Raw genomic sequence first — 22420 nt, forward strand, 5'->3', positions numbered from 1 at the left:
ACACCACCCGCAATTCTCTAGCCCAGCCCACACTTACCTGAGGCGGCTCTCTGTCCGGCTATGTATGATGATGTTCTTCCTGGGTGGTCAGCCCAGAGCCAGCTCCCGCTCCTCTGTGTTCCAGCGGCGTGACGTTATGACGTCATGCTCGCTGCGCCGGGCTGCTCCACCCGTCGGCCCCGGCTATTCTGCTCTGCGCCGGACAGCTGGCGCCGGGCCTGCCTGTGACTGTAGGGCTGCGGCACAGCTATGCAGCACCCTCCTCACCATAGCGTGTACCCGGCGTAATGGTCGGGCAGCCTGGCAGTGACAGCCGGGAGGCAGGCACAGGAACCTCCGTGGCTGTCACTCGTATATGGTTACAGAGCGCAGCGGCGGCCCTAATGCTTCACAATTATACCAGCCCGGGGGGCAGATGGCACCCTGCCCCCCGGCTCAGCCCGCCACTGAATATAAGTGGCCAGGACAAGGTTAAACTTCCCTGTTTAAAACTGTACAGTACATACATAATATAATTGGGAGACAGAACTGGGTACACATTATCCCACCTCATGTTAAGATGCTTTTCTCTTCTTGCTGGCAGCTGCTGTCTGGTTCGGAGTGCTCAATCAGTGCACCAAACCACACACAACAGGCTTGGTAAGAGAATCTGCTTCCACTGGGCATGCACAGCAGCTGGGCTCTGTCCCTTATACTGCATGATGTGGCTGTGGTAAAATTGTAATATATACTACTGCTATCGTGGTCATGAGTTTAGCCACAGGCCTGGACGAACGCTGGGGGGGGTTCTGGGCAACTGGGAACTCCCCTTTGCATTTTGTAATATGCAGGCTGCTTAACTAATAATGTTTTCAAACTATAGAAAGAAGTTTCAGGTATTTCTCAAAATGGATGATGCGCTGCAAACTTTCCCATGATCTGATGGCTATAGGTCCTATTCCTTCCCTCTTCAACAATGATTCTATCCGGACAAGTAGTAGTTACCATCCTAATTGCATATCTTTTTAAAAGTACTTATTTTAAGTTGAAAACTACTCACATGTCTATTGCCCGCACACTATGCCCTTAGGCTGAATGACCTATCTTTTTTAGGAATTTAGCTACCCGCAGAGAGGAAAATTGCAAAGACAGTCCCAGGATGTCAAAGTGAATGACTTTATTCAAATTAAAAGGCCGCACTAATCACATCTTGATTGGCAAATTTTATCTTACCTGACCAAATTGAAGTGGCTCTTGATCTTTCAAAATTCATTCAATGTTATTTATTTTCAAGTTTTAGTGTTTTTTATATTATTATTATTATAATAATAATAATAATAATTCATTATATAATTAATTTTTTTCTTGGAGGGTGCATCCATACACAATGGTAAATGTTGGCTACACATTAGTGACTCTTAGGTAGAGGCTAGATAAATGTTTTGTGCAACATTCAGATTTTGTAATAAAAGGTAAAATGTTAATTGATTGGGATTCTGGGTAAAAGCCTCCTGATTGGTGGAAGCCATTTTCCTTTGAGCTGTTGCTGATACTAGCTGCTGGCACTATCCTGTATTTCATTTCCCTTTTGTGTCAGCAACACTTTGGACTGTTATGGAAGTTTGCCTAATTAAAGGCCTACATTTCTCTGCCCCCATGGGGGAAGTTTGGTAATAACTCAGGGGTATCAGACTTTGTGTTTCTTCCCTGACCCATTTATGAATTCGGTCTCCTAACACAAGGAGAATGACATTGTTACAGACTCCACTTTTCTTTGTGTGTGTGTGGTTTTTCAGCATTATTCAGGAAAGCAACAAAGTACAAAGTCTAAACAGCCAAATGTATAATTCTAATTGACACGTTTAAAATAATAAAGTATACAATATATTAAGTGTAAAGGGACACTAGTATTGGCATTTTGTAGATATTTTGGTGTGTGTGTTTTATAAGGCGCCCTAAGTGTTCATTACCACCATAACAGGAAAATAAAGAATACCAGCTGTGGAATCCCAATGGTAAGTATCAGGATTAGGCACTAGGGGGAGGGTTAGGGTTGGGCTGCGGGAGGGTTAAGCTGGGTACACATTAGACCATATGTAATCCAATTCATATCATCCACATCGGGCAGTATGTACCCGCTATGTCACTGACTATGCGCGCTCCCATGCAGGTCAGATGGGCGTTATAGTCAGCGAGGCCAATGCGCCGTTTCGCCGCTGACAGCATTGGCAAGTGTGTACACACTACCCGATGCCGGCACCCGACGACATAAGGCTGGGTACACATCCAGTGTGGATATCCAGCTTTAGGATAAGTTTCAGAAGACTTATCTATATCTGACTGTCTGGATGCTGCTGTCGGTATTCTGACCGTCTGGATCATGTACCCAACCCGATGACTTCAAATAAATACATAATTACAATGTGTAATTATTATTATTACCAGTTATTTATATAGCGCACACATATTCCGCAGCGCTTTACAGAGAATATTTGTCCATTCACATCCGTCCCTGCCCCAGTGGAGCTTACAATCTATATTCCCTACCACATGCTCACACACATATACACACGAGGGTCAATTTTGTGGGGAGCCAATTAACCTACCAGTATATTTTTGGAGTGTGGGAGGAAACCGGAGTTCCCGGAAGAAACCCACGCAAGCACAGGGAGAATATACAAACTCCACACAATTAGGGCCGTAGTGGGAATTGAACCAATGGCCTCAGTGCTGTGAGGCAGTAACGCTAACCATTACACTGTCTGTACTGCCCTAATTAGCAGCATAACTGTAGTAATGACAAAGGGAACATGGCAGATAACAAGCATAGACATGAAATATGGAAAAATAACTAACCCATGTCCTCTACTGATATCTTCCTAATGTAGCTGGGAAGTCTGACTCAGCATATTCACTATGATCTGGGACAGTTATGCTGGCCATACACCTGCACGATTTCGGGCACAATCGGACGATTTTCGACGCACCGTATGATCAATCATGTAGAAATCTGGCATTTTTCTAGTAGGATACGATCCGATGCACGCTCCCGCAGCTCCTTAAACGGATCGTATGATCAGATGTGCAGTCCATCTTATCTATCATGTTGATATGCTGATCGTGCCCTGTTTTTTTCATGAGAACCATTATTTATTACCAGTTATTTATATAGCGCACACATATTCCGCAGCGCTTTACAGAGAATATTTGGCCATTCACATCAGTCCCTGCCCCAGTGGAACTTTCAATCTATATTCCCTACCACATGCACACTAGGGGTAATTTTGTTGGGAGCCAATTAACCTACCTGTATATTTTTGGAGTGTGGGAGGAAACCGGAGTACCCGGAGGAAACCCACGCAAGCACAGGGAGAATATACAAACTCCACACAGTTAGGGCTGTGGTGGGAATAGAACCCATGACCTTAGTGCTGTGAAGCAGTAATGCTAACCATTACACAGTCTGTGCTGCCCAACCATCCGTGCATCTGAGGGGAAAAAAAAAAAAAGGCAGCGCTTCAGTCAGGAGGTAACAACCATCATGGTTGTTACCTGTTGCATGGATTGGGATTTTCGTGTTTTTTTTTTTGTTTTTTTTTAAGACCTTGGATGCCTACAGGGAAAAGGGGACCAGTCCAGGTAATGTAGGTGTGAGTGTGTATGTATGTAATAAAACTTTACTTTCATGGTGTGTAAGTATTGTTTTTTTAAACATTTCTTTACAGGTAAACTACAGGTACCAGCAAGCCCTTAATGTCCCGCATGCTGGTACTCGTGGTTCTCCAAGTACCAGCATGCGGGGGAGGCTTGCTGGGACCTGCAGTTCTACTTGTAAAGACAATGTTTGCTGTTCTTTATTTACACTACACCACATAATCAACCCGGCACTCACCGCCCAGGGGTGCTGGGGTTTGCCCCAGCACATCAGCCTGGGGTGCAATGGAGGGAGGGACCCCTTTATTTAGGGGGTCCCCAGGGATCCCCGGCCTGGACTGACTAGCGGTCATGGTTAATACTTCGGCTGGGGGGGTCCCATGAAAGGGCTCCCATGGCTGTGGCATTAGCCCCCCGCTAGAAAAATTTGGTGCTGGTTCTGGAAAATACAGGGGAACCATACTGATTTTTTTTTTCCCCCTGTATTTCCAGAATCGGGACCGGATCAGAGCCTGGTGCTGGCTGCGCAGAATACGGGGGAGCCCTTTGTCGTTTGTCCCCTGTATGTTGCCCGACCAGCACTGGGTCCCTAAAAGCCCGGGGCTGGTTGCACTTTGGGAAGGGGCACGCCTTTTTTATTTTTTGCACAGATGGTTCTGCATCTGTGCTTATTTTATTACAGACAGATGCATGCATCCCTGATCTCCCCGTGCGTGCATCATTCTATTATTTTTTTTTTACAAATTATGCCACTCAGACGACGGACGCACGATGTATCGTATGTCAGAGTATGTCACTCGTATGGCCGGGACTGCCAGGGAGCTGCCGGGGAGTTCAAGGGAAAACGTAAGATGAATCTTATCTCATGCTGGTCGTACTAGTGTATGGGCACAGTTACACTGCTGGACACTATGGTAACGGTATACGGAAGCTATAGAGCAGACAGCCTACCTTGGTGTCCATTTGTATTTAATAACAAGTTGAAGGCATGATCTTTGTAGGTGTGTTTTGATACCACAGTCTGTCTGCACTAACGTCACAGGAGTCTCACATCAGTGCTGTGTGGTTGTAACCAGATTAGAAGTAGAATGGACTAGGCAACACTTATCCAGATGTGCCTAGTCATTAGTCAGTTGGAACATTAGTCTTAACAGTAACACAGATGATTTCAGCATAACCACGTAAACCCTTGTCAGGTTTTTTTAACATTTAACTTATTAAACTGACATTTTACCATTCAAAGACCTTGATGATTGATTTTATTTTATATAATTCATGTGTTTCTTCTATCTTTCTTTTAATGTGACTATAGAGAATGGAGTCAACAAATAAGCTTATTTTGGGTTCAATATAATCTTGATACTCCTCATTAACGGGATATACATGATGGCGCAGCCTTTATTTTCTGAAAATTAATTTTCCTGCATTATATTGTTTTGTGATTCCTTAGAGAATGTAATCAAGATGCAGCTTTATCTAATTAGCTCTTGCTTTGGTGTTCACAATGGTTCTTGCGTGTTGTCCGCACCCCTGGGAAGGGAGAGGAAAATCTCAGCACTCATTTTCTGAAGACTGCAGCATAATGAACTTGTATTAAGGCTGCCTCCGTTTTCCTCTATTATACCCTTTTGAGGCTTTTGCAATAGAATCCTATTAACAGGACTGAGACCCACACTCAGAATTGGGAGTTCTGTTTATTATGATCCCTCAGAAAACATTCTGTCACTGCTTATTGCATCGCTAGTAAAGTTTCTTTACTACAATTTAAAAAAAAATAAAAAATCTCCTGGCAGCTGAGTAATGCTCCGCCCTCCAACAACACTGGCCGGAGGCAGTAACAGGCCAATTAGTTGTCAAGGTGCGCATACTATTTGCTTCCGCATGCACACAGGGTCTAGATTAAAACTAAATAGTGTGTTGCTTTTTTTGTTTTATATAAACTGAAGAAATGCTTTATTTCTACTAATCGGAGGACATTTGCAGCACTTGTACCAGAGCGGTCCATGAGAAATTATCATAGGATGCCCCTGGATAGCCGTTCCTATGTAATAAACAGGCAAAATAATGAGAAACTGGTTGCGTAAGAAATTAAACCTCTAGGATGGGGGCTGGCATGGGTACTGATCACTAGTCTTGGTAGCCTATTGTAGTGCATGGGTGTGTTTTTTGTTTTATTTAAGGGGCTTTGGCTATAGGCCAAAGCCTCTGTTTCCAGTCTTCCCACCCTCCTTTCCCTTTGAGCAAGATGGTTTGATGTTGTAGTGTTGGCTATTTTACGGAGCGAAAGAATGGCAGGATACCAGTCCAGGTGCAACTATTTGGTTTAGTTTGCTCCCATTGACTGGTAGTTAGATTGACCACTCTAATGGGGGCCAGTCACCCAAACGGGGGGGTTTAGACACGTAGAAGGTTGAGTGGATACCTTTGTTGTGGCTTTATAGTTGTGTTGGTGCGCCTTGGGTGGTATCCGCCTGCAATACATGTCATTGGTGGTTGTTGTGCATTGAGATTGGGCTGACTTTGGTAGTCCTTTCATTGCCACCATACTTTAATATATATATTATGTAATTTAACAGCTAATGGATTTGGCAGAAACTCAATGTCTTTATGTCTGGTTACATTTAAGTAATTTGCACATATGACACACTTCATCCAATAGAAGGTTTATGGAAGGTTTATAGAAGACCAAAACATTGCATGAAAATGTGATAGAAACTCTGCAAAACTGATTTCAATACATGTTGGAAGTGGTTATTTTGCAAGAATTGTTAATTACCATTGACATCTCTTTTGTAAAAATAATTTTCTCCTTTCATAGAAGTCTGTTTCTTTTTTCTAAAAGTTTTTTTTTTTTTTATCTGCAGTATATTGAAGCAATCAGCAACAAACAGAGCGAACTGGAAAACTTTATATCTGATGGGTATAAAACGGCCTTGACGGAAGAAAGGAGAAGGTATTGCTTCCTGGTGGAGAAGCAATGTGCCGTAGCCAAGAGCTCTATGGCATGTCACGGCAAGGTGAGGGCTCCTATTAAAGTTTTCATTCTCATTTTTGAGGACCACCAAGTCTTAAACATAAGTAGTCTTAACATATTTATGAAGTTATAAACCATTTCATATATGGGGAGTTTTATCCAAAGTGGGTTCTATTATCATGTAGTGTTAGGACCACCATATCAGTGACTCATTGAAGTGACTGGTAGCTTAGCCTTATGTTTGCTAATATATGTAAACTGAGATCTCTGCATTACTACGATCATAGAGGATGTAAATCTCATTTACTGGTCTATTATAATGTGCCGGGGGAATTCTGGGTTGAGTTTTAGGAGATTGTCAGAACTGGAGATTTGAGGTAAATTGTGGTCCTATAGAAAGATCAGACTTGGTATCCCTGGTACCACTGCCAATGCTTAGACTTTCTCCATCTGTAATAGCCCATATAGGGCACCTGCTGCCTCTGGTCATCCGAGTCGGAGACTCTGCAAATGCACTCACATTGCCAAACCCCTCATATTCATGACATGGATGTATGTATGTATGTTTTATCGTTGTTGCCAAGTGTACCTAATTTCCCTGGGCAGTTACAAGGACAAATCATTTAAAACCTGTATTATACTGACCAACTCAAATATTTTTTTTTCTACTTCAGGGTCCATAGGGTATCCACAGGATACCTTGGGGTATAGGTGTGACGTCAGTCATCGGGCACCATAGAGTTAAGCTTTCAGCCTCCCAGGATGCACTAGGGTCCCCCTCCTATACCCCGCCCCCAAGCCAAGGCACCTCAGTTTAGTTTGGTGCCTGGCCGGAGTCGGGTGCACCTGTTGGAGTGGGGGCTAGAAGAGCCCCTGAAGCTTTTTCTTCATGCAGCTGTGGCTGCACATCTGGATGAACAGCATGGACAGTCAGTCCTGACGTCCATGCTGTCTTCCCTACACCCCCGCCGGTACCAGAACGCCGGTACCGATCCGGGGATGCTGGTGAGCATCTGGGGTCACAGCTAGCGGTGCCCCCAGATGTTCCGGACCATGGCCGGATTCAAGGGGGACAGCAGGTAAGCAGCGGAGTCCTGCGGTGGGTCCCCGCTGTCACATGGTCCAGAGTTCCCAGGCAGGGGGCTCCCTGGGGACTGGCTGCAGCGTGGAGCCAGGTATTGAACCTGCGCTTCCACTACCCCCTGGGACAGCGGACCGCAGCAGAGCGGTAGCGCTGCAGCGTCCCGGGGGTTAAATGCATGCCAGGGGAGCGCGCCTTCCCTGTCTCACAGCCGGCGCCTCCCCCGCTGCATACAGCCCTCTCTGCACACTGCCGACTGGTCCTGTAGCAGCGCTCCTCCCCCAGGCCAGCCTCTTCTCTGCTCCTCGGCGGCCATCTTTTCAACGCATGGTGAACGCTGCTGGAAGCGCTGGACGCAAGCATCGTAGTCCGGGTCCCCCCGCATACCTCTCCTCCGATTTGGGTCAGGTCTGTGTATGCTGTGCTGTGTCCTACCAGGCCCTGTGTCTGCGTAGTTGAGTGATCAGCGCTGTTAGTGCAGGAATTGATTTTTCTTTGCATTGTATGTGACTGTGCTAGCGCTGCTGCCTGTAACTTTTCTTCTGACTGTCAGCTTTATTACTGTCCCTGTCCTTTCTGCTAAGCCCTTGCGGTGCGGTGCTGCAGGGTGGTCTCTCGCCTATTTAATATATAATTGGTGAGAGGGGTCACATACTTGGTGCCATCATGTCTGAAAGTGATTTTCCTCTCAGACTACAGTGTGCTACGTGTAAAGTACCGTTAGCGGAGAGGGAGGGTAGCGCGGAGGGCCTCTGCCGGCAGTGTTTGTCTATGGCTCGGCCTATTACGGTTACAGCACCGGTACAGGAGCCGCCCTGGGCTTGTTTCGCTCAGGCGCTTACAACCTTGGTGGGCCAGTTAGCTCCGCAGCCCGCGTTTCCGACTATGGGTTTGTCCCAGCAATCAGTGGTGTCGTCACCCATGCAGGGTTTCCCACGACAATTGGTGGTACCTTACAGTCTCCCTATTTCCCCGCTCCCGGTTTCTCAGGAGCCGGCGTGGGTTAACTCCCTGACGAGTTCTGTACAGCACTTGTCGGATGTGTTGCAAGGGGAGTCTGTGATGCAGCAACATAAACGGCCGGTGGCGTCTGTCGGCTCCTTATGAGGATGACGAGGGGACGTCTGATGATGGGGAGATTCTGGATCCTTACGATCAAGAACCTCTCCATACTAAGGACGCTGACGCTAAGTCCAAGGTATATATTCCTGGACTTATTCGGGCAGTCCGCACAGCCTTGGTGATTGAGGACGAAGTTCCCCCAGCGGCTAAATCCAAGTATGCCTTTTTTAAAGATGTGAAGGGCGATGCCACAGTCTTTCCTCTTTCGGGTCAGTTAGTGGACCATTTAGAGGAGGCGTGGAAACAGCCTGGCAAAAGATACCAGCCGCAGAGGCGCCTGGCAGTGGCTTATCCGTTCACGGATAATTATTTTGCAAAGTGGGAATCCCCTGCACAGGTGGATTCTCACGTGACCCGTCTTGTCCGTAGTGCCACATTGCCGATGCCATCCATGTCCTCCCTTAAGGATGCTACGGACCGCAAGGTGGAGATCTGCCTGAAGTCCGCTTATTCCCTTGCGGGGGGGCAGCACGGCCGGCTATGGCCATTTGTTGGGTTGCCAGAGCGATGGAGCGCTGGGCGGATTCATCAGAGGCGTCTTTTGATTCCGACTGTCCGGCCGAACAGGCGGAGTTGATTGGTAATCTCCGTGATTCGGCCACTTATATCAACGAGGCGGCCTTAGACATTAGTACTCTGGTGTCTAGAATTTCTTCAGCAACGGTGGCTGCTCGTCGCACTTGTGGCTGCGATCCTGGAAGGCGGACGCAGATTCCAAAAAGGGTTTGGAGGCGTTGCCATTTACTGGAGAAGTTCTCTTCAGTCCGGATCTGGACAAGATTGTGGCCACGCTGGCGGCAGCCAAATCGGTTTGTCGGCCGCTGCTCCTTCTGGTTCTGGACCATCGTCCTTTCGGTCTTATAGGGCCCAGGGCAGGCCCAAACCACAGTCTTTTCCTCGACAGGCTGGCCCTAACAAATCGTCCAAGCCCCGGAAGCAGGCATGGAGTACCAGACGTCCGGCCCCTAAGCCAGATGACAAGCCTGCGGCCTGACGGTCCGGGCCTCCCTTTGGGGGATCCCAAAGTGGGAGGCCGCCTGCTGCAGTTCGCCCAGTGTTGGTCGGTCACTACGACAGACACTTGGTTTCTCGAGCTGGTCTCCCACGGGTACGCCCTCTCTTTCCGGCACAGACCCCCGGCTCGATTTTTCACTACGGGTCTACCATCAGACCGGAACAAGGCTACGGAGCTGCGGAAGGTATTGCACACTATGCTCCAGGCTGGAGTTATAGTGCCTGTTCCATTCTCCCAGAGGGGCCAGGGTTTCTATTCAAATCTTTTTTTGGTACAGAAACCCAATGGGTCGTATCGTCCGATTCTCAACCTCAAGGCTCTCAACAGGTCTTTGTGGGTTCCGAAGTTTCGGATGGAGACCCTACGGTCCATCATTCTGGCGTTGGAACCTGGGGACTACATGGTGTCATTGGACATACAGGACGCTTACCTGCATGTCCCTATTCTTTTGCGCCATCAACAGTTCCTCAGGTTTGCAATCCGCAGCGACCACTTCCAGTTTCGGGCGTTACCTTTTGGCCTGGCGACAGCACCACGTGTGTTCACCAAGGTGATGGCGGTCATGGTGGCTTCTCTGCGGCTGCAGGGAGTCCGCATGTTGCCGTACTTGGACGACCTTTTATTGGTGGCAGGATCTCCAGAGCTCCTTCTACGCCACTTGGACCTGACCATTGCGCTACTGCAACGGCATGGCTGGCTAATCAACTGGCAGAAGTCCACTCTAATCCCGTCTCGGCGGATTCTGCACCTCAAAGCCTTATTGGACTCGGAACAGCAAAGGATCTTCGTGACGGGAGAAAAGATCTCTGCTTTACAGTCGAGGGTGCGCAGTTGTCTGCACAGCCGCCGGGTGTCTCTACACTCAGCGATGAGGTTACTGGGCTCCATGGTGTCGGTGTTCGACATGGTGGAATATGCCCAGTTTCACTCCAGACCTCTGCAGCACCTGATCCTGTCCAAGTGGAATGGGCTGCCTCAGTCTCTGAAGTCCCAGACGATTGTGCTCACCCCGGAGGTTCGCCTGTCCCTTGCCTGGTGGTTACAGACGACCCATCTCAGCAAGGGACGTCCGTTTTGGGTTCCAAATTGGGTCCTGTTGACAACGGACGCCAGTCTTCGGGGCTGGGGAGCAGTTTCGGGTCCACACTTGTTCCAGGGCAGGTAGACGCCGACAGAAGCGGAGCTTCCAATCAATATCTTGGAACTCCGTGCGGTCTTCAATGCTCTCCAGCAGGCACATCGGGTTCTCCAGGGTCGTCCGGTACAGGTCCAGTCGGACAACGCTACCACCGTGGCCTACATAAACAGGCAAGGAGGAACCCGAAGTCGGGCGGCTCTCGTGGAGGTCTCTCGGATCCTGGTATGGGCGGAGCGCAATCTTCCAGCCATATCAGCGGTCTTCATCCCGGGAGTGCTAAATTGGGAGGCGGACTTTCTAAGTCGCCAGGACGTTCATCCGGGGGAATGGTCCCTGCACCCGGACGTTTTTCAACTGCTGGTGGACAGATGGGGTCTTCCAGAGATCGACCTCATGGCGTCCCGGCACAACAACAAGTTGCCGGTGTACGGGTCTCGCACAAGAGACGAAGGGGCGTCTCTGGTGGATGCTCTGTCCGTCCGGTGGACGTTCCGGAACACATACCTGTTCCCTCCGGTCTCCCTTCTTCCACGGGTAATCCGGAAATTCAAACAGGAAGGAGGGACGCTCCTGTTGATAGCTCCCGCGTGGCCCAGACAGCACTGGTTCTCAGACCTTCAGGGTCTGTCCGTGGACAGTCCTCTGCGGTTGCCGCTACGACCGGACCTTCTGTCACAGAGTCCTTTTCTTCACCCGGACCTGACTCGGCTGTCTTTGACGGCGTGGCTGTTGAGACAGCCATGCTGAGGTCCAGGGGGTTTTCCAGCTCTGTGGTACGTACCATGTTACGAGCTCGGAAGCCGTCTTCCGCGAGGATATACCATCGCGTGTGGCATATGTTCTTCCAGTGGTGTCGACCGAGAGGTTATGCACCGCGGGAATTTCGTCTGTCTCGGATACTCGCCTTCCTACAAGCGGGACTAGATCATGGGCTTCGCCTTGCTTCTTTGAAGGTACAGGTTTCGGCCCTGTCTGTCTGGTTTCACCGTAGGATTGCTACAATCCCGGATGTGCGCACCTTTATGCAAGGTGTTCTCCGCATTCAGCCGCCCTTTGTTCCACCTGTGGCGCCTTGGGATTTGGCTGTGGTCCTGAGGGCTCTCCAGGGACCGCCGTTTGAACCACTGGGCTCAGTGGATCTTAAATGGCTAACAGCTAAGACTGTTTTCCTTCTGGCTATTGCTTCGGCCAGACGTGTTTCTGATTTAGGGGCTCTTTCTTGTAAACCCCCTTTCTTGGTTTATCATGGGAACAGGGCAGTGCTCCGCACTCGGCCCGAGTTTCTTCCCAAAGTTGTTTCCCAGTTTCATGTTAACGAGGAAATCGTTGTTCCGGCCTTTAACTCACCTGGTCTGTCAGTGGGTGAGGCCTCTTTGGATGTCGTGCGGGCCTTAAGGACTTATGTTGACCGCACTTCTTCGTTTAGGAAGTCGGACGCCTTGTTTGTCCTCTATGGCTTCCGTAAAAAGGGTTGGCCTGCTTCAAAGCAAACTTTGGCGGCCTGGATCCGTATGGCTATTTCTGAAGCTTATCTTCATGAAGGCCTGCCGGTTCCTCCTTCTGTGAAGGCTCATTCCACTAGGTCTGTGGGTCCTTCGTGGGCAGCTCGACGTGGTGCCTCTGCAGTCCAGATCTGCAAGGCTGCTAAGTGGTCCTCTGTCCATACCTTCGTGAGGTATTACAGGTTTGACACCTTCGCCTCTCAGGATGCTTCCTTCGGGCGGCGGATTCTCCTTTCTGCACAGGAGCGTCCCCACCCTTAAAGGATCCTGCTTTGGGACATCCCCAAGGTATCCTGTGGATACCCTATGGACCCTGAAGTAGAAAATATGAGATATGGTAAGAACTTACCCTTGTTATCTCTATTTCTACGAAGTCCATGGGGTTCCACAGGACTCCCGCCCTGTCGCACCTGTGCTGCAGATGGGCTTTGCTCTGGTCACCGGTTTTTCCGTCTCCCTCTGGTGAGAATGTGATTCTTGTGTGTGTCCAGATCTTTTTTTCTCTCTCTTCCTTCTCCTCCTCCGGCCTGTGGCTTGGTAACTAACTGAGGTGCCTTGGCTCGGGGGCGGGGTATAGGAGGGGGACCCTAGTGCATCCTGGGAGGCTGAAAGCTTAACTCTATGGTGCCCGATGACTGACATCACACCTATACCCCAAGGTATCCTGTGGAACCCTATGGACTTCGTAGAAATAGAGATAACAAGGGTAAGTTCTTACCATATCTCATATTTTCTCAGTATTCAGTGCAATTCTTGCTTTTCTTTATTTTGGTTGTACAAATTACTACCTAACTAACGTGAAGTGTTTTAAACTGGTTGGGTGTCTGTCTGATGTTGGCGCTCAGGATCCTTGCAGTTAAAATTCCCAATGCCGACATCCCGACAGGGTTAGGATACAGACGCCTGTCGGTAGGTATCTTAACCCTCCCTCCCCCTAGTGCCTAACCCTAATCCTGACCCTCCCCCTAACAGCAATACTTACGGTCGGGATGCTAGCCCCTGGATCCTGATTGGTGTCGGGATTCCGGCGTCGACATGTTGGAGTACTGGCATCCCGACCGCTGGGATCTCCACTGTATCCCGTTTTAAACTGGGGTAAAGAGTACCCTTCAGAAACGACCTCTTGAGCTTGGGTATAACATGTATTTAATGTGTATGTTTTCTGCATTGTAATACACAAAGGTCCATGCAGCACAGTGAGCAACATGTTGAGATTCAGTGGTGCAGGAACAAGGAATCCGTAGATGTAAAAATGTTGACAATCGGGTATTTTTATATAGTAGTCTTAGCCTAAAATAAAAGGTCTTTTTATAACAGGGCTAATAAGTCTCCCCTCTGTAAAGATTTTCTTTTGCAACTCTCTGAACTTAACAGCGATATAATAAATAGTCAGAACATCACATTCCCTTATACCAACGTTTTGGGACTCTCCCTCTCCCCCTCCCTTATAGAATGTGTTAACTAGGATCTTTTGCCACAGCACAATTGTTTGCACCTTCCCAGGGTAAAGCCTGATCCCCTGTATTTAACAGCATTTGATCAGCAGCAGCTGTGTATTGGGGGACAGGCTATCTTGTGTAGAAGGTGGCTTGTGATTGGCTAGCCATGGCTACAAGCTTTCCACATGCTGCTCTCCTGAGATGTCACCACACTCGCCATCTTCTGCAGCTGTGAGGGTGAAAAACCCTTTAATGTAGTCTCCTCTGGATCACAGATTTGTAATTAATCTCCACCCGTTTTTTTGTTCAGCGACTCCAGCTAGATAGATTGATATTGGGATGATTATACTCTGACATTGTACAAACGTAGTCTGCTTTGCTACAGTCTTCTTGTCATAAAGGATTTTTTTTTGCCTGTTATGTTGGTTAATTCAGAGCTGTGCTAGTGACTTCCAGTGTTCATAGCCCACCTATTTCTCAGGAAAGGAGGAGGAGGAGAGCAATTGAAAATGAAAGCCTTGTTCCCAACTCCCACACATACATTTTGTGCTGCCCACATGCCTCTTACTCAGCTAGATGCAGTGCCACTTGGTTGGAAGGAGGGAGGGGATAGAAAAGCCCCTCTCTTTTTCGTTGAAGAGGATTCCTCCTTAAGAGGTTTGCTGCCATCTAGTGGTGAAAATCTAACTAGTATGCTATCGTTGCATGCTAGACCAACCAAGCAGTTTTACACATGTGGGTGTCGCTTGTGTTAATGAATCAATCAATGCAATTTGTTGGCATGTGCTGTATGGAAGCTTTTTCATTTTCTAATTCCTTTTATGTTCTTCTCTTGTTAGGGTAAAGATATATTGGCTCAGAAGATTCCTCCCTGGCAACAGTCGTGTGCTGACCCAAACAAGATTCCAGACAGAGCCCTTCAGATAATGCAACAGATGGCTATAGGCAGCAATGGGACAATTATGTCTGGGCCGCTTTCTGGGCCTCTGACCAACTCAAAATCCAGCCTGTCCATATCAGACCCTATCCCAGGTGCCAAACCTCTGCCAGTGCCCCCAGAACTTGCCCCTTTTGTAGGGGTAAGTAGATGTTCTAGATCGTACTTCATAATGTATATATTGCTCGGCGCATCATGTTTGAGTTGCAATGTTCCCTTCCTTTCCACAGAGAATGTCCGCTCAGGAGGGCACCCCTATATTGAATGGGGTCTCAGGGCCAGCACCCAACAGTTATGAACACTGGGGAGAAATGAAACCAATCCAGCCCAAAATCTCTCCATCACAGCCACACAAACAGATCAGTGATTCCTACTCCAATACCCTTCCAGCCCGCAAGAGTGTTCCACCCAAAAACAGTTACACAGTGGGTAAGTGGCACATTTAATAACAGTAGATCAATATTGCACAGTCTTCTATATGGGATCTAATTGGACTATGTCTATAATCGTACATGCTGTATTTTGAAATGGAATGGTGGAGTGGAATAACATAAGGGGATGAAATCCTAATTACAAATGTAAAACCCCAAAGTCTAGTTGATCAGTTTGGCAGTGTCGTGTAGAGTACCTTACCACTTACTCGAATCTCCCTTTCTCGGGAACACTTCTATAACTGCTTCTCTTGTTTGTTAGTAGGAACATAACCAGATGGCTACGAAGTATCGCACACTAATTGGTACCAAACAAATGAAATTTTATTAACAGTTGTACAATGACATTGGCAAACACTTTGCAATAAAATTAAAAGTATTTTAGTCCCCTCAATACATTACAAGGGTAAATTACAAGTAGCAACAATGCAATGTAGATAAATTACACGTGAACAGATGTTTTTTTTATTTTACTGGAACTGCATCAACTCCATGGCTGTTCATCTATAAATGAAACTGGTTAAAGCAGCACAATAAACATCAATACAATTTCACTATATATTCTATAACTGTCAAACTACCTTAAGTAATTACTGTACACTTCAAGATATCAGGTCACTCTAGTTCACAAATGCTGTCCAGCTATCTCTGTATAGGTGGTGCACAATCGTTAACTGTCTGCTCCTTAGAGAAGTGTAGATACAGTACTTAGCTTGAAGTGGAACAACTTTTGCAACATTTGTAACCGTAGTAGGAAAGTGTTCCAATGTGAGTACACTAGTTGCCAATGGTTGTAACAATTACAGCTTCTATCCCTGTGTACTTTGCGTGATCCTAATGCTGCATGAACTGTAGAGATGACCTCACTGTAGGGTCGACTTAGTATGAAGTAAAGCTTGCCTCAGCTACCATCCAAACTAATGTTACTCTATCTATGTCCTTCGGAATCCAGAAGGGGTTGTCCTGCATGTAGGTAGCAGACTTTAACAACAGGGCCTTGCTGTATCTCCCTAGCTGAATATGGCCGCAGATTTAGGCAGTTATTTAACTGAAGGCAAAGTCTAATGCTGGAATGAATGCTCAGTCTCTTGCTTAGAGAGCTATATGTTCTATTGTGCAGTGACAGCTTGGTGATTGCGTAATACAGCCAGGTGGTTCTTATTTATTTACAGACCTTTCCTGCTCTATGTGAGTGCAGCTTTGGAGAGTAGTGTGCTCTATTTTAACAAGTTCTGGCATGGTGTAGACAAAGAACCGTGTTGGTTGTACTCAGTCTCCTCGATAGTCTCACCGGCAGTCCAGCGATCCAGTATACAAGCCGACAGCTCCAGCTGTCACTTACGGGCAGCCCAACCTCTCTCTCCTCCCCGGATTCTCCCCAGCCAGGAGGGAGCATCTCAAGCCTATCAGTCCGGCCCTTCTCCACAGCAGACGTTGGGCTTCCTGTGTCACAGTTGCCGGGTCCTGGACAGCACCTGTCTCCTGCCGTCGATCACCTCCACTCTCTGGTGAGCGCTCTGGCATAGCCCAGCTCCTTGTCACCAGTACCTCAGGACTCCCAACAGTCCGTCGGGCAGCCACATTTAAAGCCTTCCTCCGGGTGTCTCAGCACGCGCCGGGTCTCTTCCCGCCAGGTTCGCCTGAGCGACTCTGCACCAGTCTTGTGGACAAGCAGGACTCCCCTGCTAAAGTAGGAGTCCAGAACAGGGGGGAAAGGGGAACAATGCTTTCGCAAAACATAAGGCAAACAGTCAGAGTTTTTAGAAGAGATGTTGCCCATAGCAACCAGTCAGATTCTAGCGATTATCTTCTAGAGGGTTAAATGTTAAGTAGAATCTGATTGGTTGTTATGGGCAACATCTCTTTTAAAACTCACTTCTAAAAATTCTCACTTTAGTAGATTTACCCCCTGATCTGAATATTGTCAATGTGTTCACTGTGATGAAAGTACTGTTCACTGTAAAATACTTTGAGCAGGTTTCACTAGAGCTGTACGTTTCTGGACACCTTATTAACCATACTATGTTCCTCTTCTTTTCTTTTTTTTTTCTTTTTTGAGCAGCCGAGAACAAGACTCTGCCTCGTTCCAGCTCCATGGCAGCCGGGTTAGAAAAGAATGGCAGGACACGAGTTCAGGCCATCTTCTCACATGCCGCCGGGGACAACACCACTTTGCTCAGCTTCAAAGATGGCGACTTCATCACCCTACTGGTTCCTGAGGCAAGAGATGGCTGGCATTATGGGGAGAGTGAGAAAACAAAACTGTAAGAAACATCATATTCATATTCCTTTTGTTCTGACATGAAAGAAAATGTAACCATACACAGCACTGATGTTATACTATACTATTACTGCTGAAAAATAGACCGATATTTGAAGCCGCAGAGTTCTGAGACCATATAAAAGAAAAGCTTTTTGTATAAGGCGATTCTCCTATTCAGGTGCATTCTCTCTTCAGGGACATTGATTCATTCCATCATGGGCCACTTCCTAATGCATCATGTGACCCAACTACTCTACAAATAGAGATATTTTACAGTATATTGTGTATATATAATATTCCCTTTACCACTTTATTTAGTTTGATAGGTGTGCAATGTGTTTTATTGATCTTACAAACTTTCAGGCTTGTAGGTTTTTAGCAGCCTGCTTCCTGGGAGACGATCTGCAGATACCACCTCCACTGGGCTTATTTGTTTGAGCCAAAGCTGGTCAAGAATTTTTAAACCACTGTTTACTCATTCATTATCCGTTATGAAAATGGTGATTAACAGTTGAACTGATAAATTCTTTGGCTTTCTAACTAACTAATAATCTGGGCTCAATTAATTGATCGGAAACAATCCTTGCACGTCTAATTAACGACACTACCTATATTGCCATTAAAATATCCTGGGCTGAACAGTGTGTACTGAGAGGAAAGGGTCATTTTGGATGGAGGATGGTATATGGTACATGTTGCATTGTAGAGCTGCTTTCTTGCGATTAGCTGCAGTTTCTTTAGTACATTTTGGACCTCATTCAGAGCCGCTTGCTAAGCTGCGTTCGCTCGTTATGAGCGATTTTCGCTCGTCTGCGCATGCATCTAAGTCGTAGTGCGCGTGCGCAAAATAGTGTCTGTGATGCACACTCGAGCACTCGTAGTACACAGACAGGGCGCTAGTTTGAGTGACAGATTGTGCCGTTTGTGGGTGGTAACAGAGGAAGGTGCTTGTGAATGGGGGAGTGGTTGTGCGAACGCAGGCATGTCTGACCGTCAGAAGGGCATTTAATGGGCGTGCATAATTAGCAAAGTAGCGTCATTGCACACATGAGTTGGTTGTATTTTAGCCAGAACTGCTCGCAGTGCTTGGGGTAGCTTAGGTCAACCCCAAGCACTGCGAGCAGCTCCGATGGCCCTCGATGTTCACGATTAATCAGACACTTCCCGGAGAGGACGTGTGCTGCGAGTGACAGGTGGGAGGTTTTATAGTCCAGCGTACGCTAACTGCTGTCACTCACTAAGACATAGAGGGCGTCCTTACAGCGCAAAGAGCGAGCGCTTGATTTGCATACCTGGCTGCTTTTTGCGAGTGGCTCTGAATGAGGTCCTATGTGCAGGCAGGATTAGGCTTCACAGCACTAGCAATGATTATGGTTTAGATCATTGGTCGAGGCGGGAATTCTGAAGTGGGGGTATGGAGGTAGCCTGTGCGCGCGCACAAAGAAAATGGGTGTGGCCAATGCGTCACAAGCACATTGATGCTCAAAATGGGGTCGTCAACATTTCATTAATGTCTCATGTCACCCCTGCTCCTCTTCCTCTTTCCCTTAAACTTTATACCTCTTTAACCTTGCACTTTTCCAGTGTGATACACAGGGGTGGAGGAGTACACAGAGGAGGTGAGGGACACAGGGGTGATGTACACATGGAAGGACAGCACACACATGGGGACAGTGAGGGAGGACAGCACACACATGGGGACAGGCAGGGGGGAATGTGCACACATGAGGACAGAGAGGGGGTACAGCACACACATGGGGGCAGAGAGGGGGTACAGCACACACGGGGACAGGGAGGGGGGTACAGCACACACATGGGGGCAGAGAGGGGGTACAGCACACACGGGGACAGGGAGGGGGGAAAGCGCACACATGGGGGTAGAGAGGGGATACAGCACACACATGGGGGTAGAGAGGGGATACAGCACACACATGGGGCAGAGAGGGAGGACAGCACACACATGGGGACAGGGAGGGAGGACAGCGCACACATGGGGACAGGGAGGGGGGACAGCGCACACATGGGGACAGGGAGGGGGGACAGCGCACACATGGGGACAGGGAGGGGGGACAGCGCACACATGGGGACAGGGAGGGGGGACAGCGCACACATGGGGACAGGGAGGGGGGACAGCGCACACATGGGGACAGGGAGGGGGGACAGCGCACACATGGGGACAGGGCACACATTGGGGGACAGGAAGGGAAGACTGTATATACCAGGGGCAAAAGGGAGTGAGAACAGTAAATATGTGACATGTTTACAGTAAGCGATAGGCCCGGGATATACGTATATATAACTCTCCTTTTTTTCTCCTCCTGTTGTGGCTGGTCCCAGCCACTCTCCCGCGGCCCCGCTCCTCCTCGGAGTCCTTATGTGCTGCTCAGACGGGACCCACCTCCTGTTTCTCTGCACAGGATTAGTTCCTGTTCTCACCCCAGCCACACTTCCTGAGCCCCCGAAGCTATGACCTCTGTGGTTCCGCTGCCCGACAGTACCTGCCCGGCCGGCAGGCATCGAACACAATGCGGAGGCAGAAGTATGTGATGTCATATGTCACATGAGGGGAAGAGCCGTGATTGGCAAAGCAGAGCACCGAATGGTTCCTAGCTATGTGCCAGCCAGGAACCGGCTGTGACTGACCAGCCAGCATACTATGAGTCCAACAGACTCATTATTAGTACTTCTAATACCAAGGGCTCCGGTGCAAAGCACCGGCTGCCTGTACTTTCATAACCGCACACTGCTGTCCCTGAAAACTTGTAAAAAAAGTTTAGTGCTTGAAGTACCGGTATGTCATACCGGCACACTTCGAGCACTGATTTAGATGGGAAACTGAATTCAGTAGCTGATAAGATTGATATACATGGACCTTTAGTCTTCTTCACACACCCTTATTTCTTATATTTGTCAGAGTATTAGATGCAGATCACTAACTGGTTTATAGAAGATATCACTACTTCAACACGCCCCTCAGGATCCACAAAAATGTTCCCTCCCCCGTACTCCCCTTTTAAGGAAGTAACAAGGAATCAAACAGATATTTTTCACAGATGAAACATAGTGCAGATTGGGAGGAATCCAATTAGCTGCAAGGGGTTAAGGTGCGGGAATAACCCATTTTTCCGCACATTACATGGAACCGGTGGCTTTCCACGTGTTAACCGCTTGTTTTACTGCACAGGGAAAATTATATTGAATAGCATTTCCTCTCGTGGCATGGGTAATTAGCGCTAATTGGATTCCCCCCTGTACATTTTTCTTTCTCATACCAGAAATCTGGATGACCTCTGTATGGAGGGAATCAAGTGGAACTGAACTTGCTATTTGCCCACAGAAGCCAAGCTCAGTCTTCTTTACTTCATGACTTGCTTATGTGGTTACTTACAGGGTGTGACTGACCGAACTTGATACAAAACTTCAGGAGAGGAAATATCAATGAAGGGCCGACAGCTGTCTCCTCTTGTAGAGTAGACTTGGTTCTGACTATTTACTTCTATCTCCCTTCTCCTAATGTATGTAAAGCATGAAGCTTCTTCAGAATGAGCCATGAGAAAACATTTAGAAAATATTCCTTTCAAAACTGAGCTTTGTTTTTGATTTTTTTTTTTTTCAGCTAGATCTTGATTTTATGATTTCAAATAAATTAAAAAAAAAAAAAAAAATGAAACTAGACTATAAACAAAAGCTGTATGGACCAACTAGCATTTGTTCACGGTCCTTAGGAAGGAGTATCTCCCAAGAATATCTACCCGACCATGGCTCCTGAATTAGAGCCGGATTCTGAGTTACATTTCAGTCTTCATAGGCAGCTTAGAGCCTCTAGGAGAGATTGTAAGTCTTAGTCGCTTCTTTCCAGTTCAATGGGCATAACTGGGTGACAATGGTACATTCAAATGTAGAAGTGTCCCATTGGCGTGTGGAGCAAGTTGCTACCTACTGCGTTGAGCATATGAGGAGGTAGCACCATTTCAGCTGGATCTTCTGCCCCATGCATGGGGGTAAGTGTACGTGGTGTTTTTAGCGATGGCGGCTGCTATAGCGTCTGTAGAGCTGGGGGAGGTGAGGTCGCAGAGATTAATCTAACTCCGAATGTTCCCCAACTCCAATTGCTGGAAGTGCTACCTCATCACGTGCGACCTAAAATAAGGCCCTTAGCCTCCTAATGTATTCCTGTTAGACAGGAATTACAAATAGCTATACAGTGCTATATTAAAGTGAATCTACACACTGCTGGTTACCTGCAATAAGTATGTGATTCATTGTTTCTGAGCATCTTGACATTATCCAGACTATATATTAATTACACTCACAAAACAATTTATGTATTCATACAATTTAATTCTGCAGTTTCCCATTTTGGGAATTGTTGGTGACATTTTGTTATTTTGTACATCTAAAACTCTGCTAAACTACAGTATATTGTGCTAAATATGGATTTGACTTAGAAATAAGCACAAGCAATGGATTCCCATCACAATAAACCTTTTTTATCATAGACTATTTGCCCATCTCCGTTCCTTTTCTGCCTTCTAGGAGAGGATGGTTCCCTTTCTCTTACACACGAGTGTTAGACCGTGGAGATACAGGAGGCCGAGCACAGATGAAGTGAGTAAACAGGCTTTAAGTATTCCAGTCACCTACACACAATGGAGGCAGCCATATTGTGGGCTGATCCCTTATTCAAACGAAAGTAACTTCAGTGGTGCTGCTTGCTGCTACTTCATGATGAGCTGTATATTTATGAATATTGCCTTAGCTCTCTAAATGGCTAAATTATTCCTTGTGCTTTCAGTAAGTTGTACAGATGTGTCCACATACTTCTATTCTCCGTGCGCTACACCACGCACGGGAGCTCCGTGTGACTATAGCGCCAAGCGCCTTT

The 22420-nt window shown here is 47.3% G+C and overlaps 1 protein-coding gene across 4 annotated transcripts in view; it reads left to right on the forward strand.

Annotated features, from left to right (window-relative positions):
* Nucleotides 1-22420, forward strand: part of BAIAP2 (BAR/IMD domain containing adaptor protein 2) — a 271775-nt gene that overhangs the window by 191597 nt on the left and 57758 nt on the right. For all 4 annotated transcript variants that reach the window (XM_088474291.1, XM_088474276.1, XM_088474282.1 and 1 more), the window contains exons 7-11: nt 6498-6650; nt 14744-14983; nt 15072-15270; nt 17335-17536; nt 22072-22143. In XM_088474291.1, coding sequence (XP_088330417.1) covers nt 6498-6650; nt 14744-14983; nt 15072-15270; nt 17335-17536; nt 22072-22143 — 866 coding nt within the window. The remainder of the gene's footprint in view (nt 1-6497; nt 6651-14743; nt 14984-15071; nt 15271-17334; nt 17537-22071; nt 22144-22420) is intronic.

The sequence above is a fragment of the Taudactylus pleione genome, unplaced genomic scaffold (genome assembly GCF_031769625.1).
Source record: "Taudactylus pleione unplaced genomic scaffold, aTauple2 ptg000016l, whole genome shotgun sequence".
Taxonomy (NCBI): domain Eukaryota; kingdom Metazoa; phylum Chordata; class Amphibia; order Anura; family Myobatrachidae; genus Taudactylus; species Taudactylus pleione.